The sequence below is a fragment of the Diplotaxodon limnothrissa genome, linkage group LG3 (genome assembly GCF_057381915.1).
Source record: "Diplotaxodon limnothrissa isolate DT_005_m linkage group LG3, D_limnothrissa_male_GT1.1, whole genome shotgun sequence".
NCBI classification, from domain to species: domain Eukaryota; kingdom Metazoa; phylum Chordata; class Actinopteri; order Cichliformes; family Cichlidae; genus Diplotaxodon; species Diplotaxodon limnothrissa.
In genome coordinates, this window is record NC_140598.1 from 22,277,073 (window position 1) to 22,279,234 (window position 2,162).

General features: G+C 44.8%; 1 protein-coding gene across 1 annotated transcript; it reads left to right on the plus strand.

Moving 5' to 3' along the window:
* Positions 1 to 200: 200 nt before the first annotated feature.
* LOC146634944 (nuclear factor 7, ovary-like) lies at positions 201 to 1,604 on the plus strand. The gene has a single exon (XM_085350487.1). It carries the CDS (start codon positions 213 to 215, stop codon positions 1,602 to 1,604), a length of 1,392 nt encoding a protein of 463 aa, XP_085206613.1. The 5' UTR covers positions 201 to 212.
* Positions 1,605 to 2,162: the final 558 nt, after the last annotated feature.

Here is a 2,162-nt window from a genome sequence, read left to right on the forward strand (position 1 = left end):
TAGCAGCTTCCTCTGAGTGAGTCCAGCTACAGGAGAGAAAAGTGGAAAACTCCAACACTGCTGCTTCAAGCTGCTGACGCTCCACACACTGAATGTGAGTTTGAGCAAAAACACGACTCAAAGGAAGTTTCAGTGAAGGTGGTAGAGGAGGGAGGGGAGCCAGGACTGACTGTACTTCCTGTCTGCTGTTTTCAGCTTCACTCACAGACTCAATGGCTTCCAGATCAGAGGAGGATCTCTGCTGTCCGGTCTGTCAGGAGGTCTTCAGAGATCCTGTTCTTCTGTCATGTAGCCACAGCTTCTGTAAAGACTGTCTGAAGAGATGGTGGAGAAAAAAACAGATACGTGAGTGTCCAGTTTGTAAGAACATATCTTCAAAGGATGATCCACCTTTAAACCTGGCTTTAAAGAATCTGTGTGAGTCGTTCTTACAGGAGAGAGATCAGAGAGCTTCAGAGGCTCTCTGCAGTCTGCACTCTGAGAAACTCAAACTCTTCTGTCTGGACCATCAGCAGCCAGTGTGTGTCGTCTGCAGAGACTCAGAAAAACACACCAATCACAGATTCAGACCCATCGATGAAGTTGCACAACAACACAAGAACAAACTTCAGGAAACTCTGGAACCCTTAAAGAAGAAGTTAAAGGTTTGTGAAGAAGTTCAAGTGAAGTTTGATCAAACAGCAGAACACATTAAGGTCCAGGCCCGACACACAGAGAGGCAGATTAAGGAGCAGTTTAAGAAGCTTCAGCAGTTTCTAGCAGAGGAAGAGGAGGCCAGGCTGGCTGCACTGAGGGAGGAAGAGGAGCAGAAGAGTGGGATGATGAAGGAGAAGATGGAGGCTCTGAGCAGAGAGATAGCAGCTCTTTCAGACACAGTCAGAGCCACAGAGGAGGAGCTGAAAGCTGAAGACGTCTCATTCCTGCACAACTACAAGGCTGCAGTGGAAAGAGTCCAGCGCTGCCCCCTGCTGGATGATCCACAGCTGCCCTCAGGAGCTCTGATAGACCAGGCCAAACACCTGGGCAACCTGACCTTCAACATCTGGAACAACATGAAGGACATGGTCTCCTACACTCCTCTCATTCTGGACCCAAACACTGCTCATCCAAAACTCATCCTGTCTGAAGATCTGACCAGTGTGAGACGAGGAGGAGAGAGGCAGCAGCTTCCTGATAATCCAGAGAGGTTTGATTATTACATCTCTGTCCTGGGCTCTGAGGGCTTTAACTCAGGGACTCACAGCTGGGATGTTGAGGTTGGAGACAGTACACGGTGGGCACTGGGTGTATTTGCAGAGTCTGTGGAGAGGAAGGGAAGCATACAATCTGGATTATGGGAGATATTGTTTGATGGAAGTAAATACTACAAACACTCACCATCAGCTCCTCTCACTGCTCTCTCAGTACGGAAGAAGTTCCAGAGGATCAGAGTGAATCTGGACTGGAACAGAGGAAAGCTGTCGTTCTCTGATCCTGATACTAACACACACATACACACCTTCACACACACTTTCACTGATAGGATGTTCCCATATATTGAAACTGATGGTAAAGTGAAGGTGTGTCCGTTGAAGGTGTCAGTGTCAGTGCAGCAGATGAGTTGAGGATGATGATGTTTCTAATGTTGTTTCCTGTCAGTGAGTTGAAGCTGTTAAACTGCAGCTGTCCTCCTGCTGCCTCGTTGTTCCAAAGCTCTTTGTTTCTCTTTTAGTTTCACTGTTTCTTTCTGTTTCTGCTGTCCACCTTTTCACATGGAAAATCATTTCACTGTTTCTCACTGAATGACTCCCCAAACTAGATTTGAAATTCTATCAAGTTTCTAATCATTACAAGTGATTCGTGTTTCTATTTGATGTGTAAATGGAGATGATTTAGTTTGCTGGGATATGGACTGACATGTGTTGAATGGGAGGAGCAGTTTGTTGTTGTCTTCTTGTCTGTTTATGACAACAATAAATATGTTGTTGAAACAATGATTCATGTTTAACTCCATATATGAAATGTTTCTGATCTTTGAATTCTGTTTGATTAAAGACTTTCTTCATGACACAAATGAGATTTCAGTGTATTAATAGAACTAAATAAGCTCAGAGTTGAAAGGCTGGAGTATTATGTAAAAATTATAAATTGTTCATCAAATTGCCCTGCGACAGACTGGCGAC

What these genes read in the sequence shown, in the direction of transcription:
- LOC146634944 (XM_085350487.1), top strand. Translation starts at nt 213, where the DNA reads ATGGCTTCCAGATCAGAGGAGGATCTCTGCTGTCCGGTCTGTCAGGAG.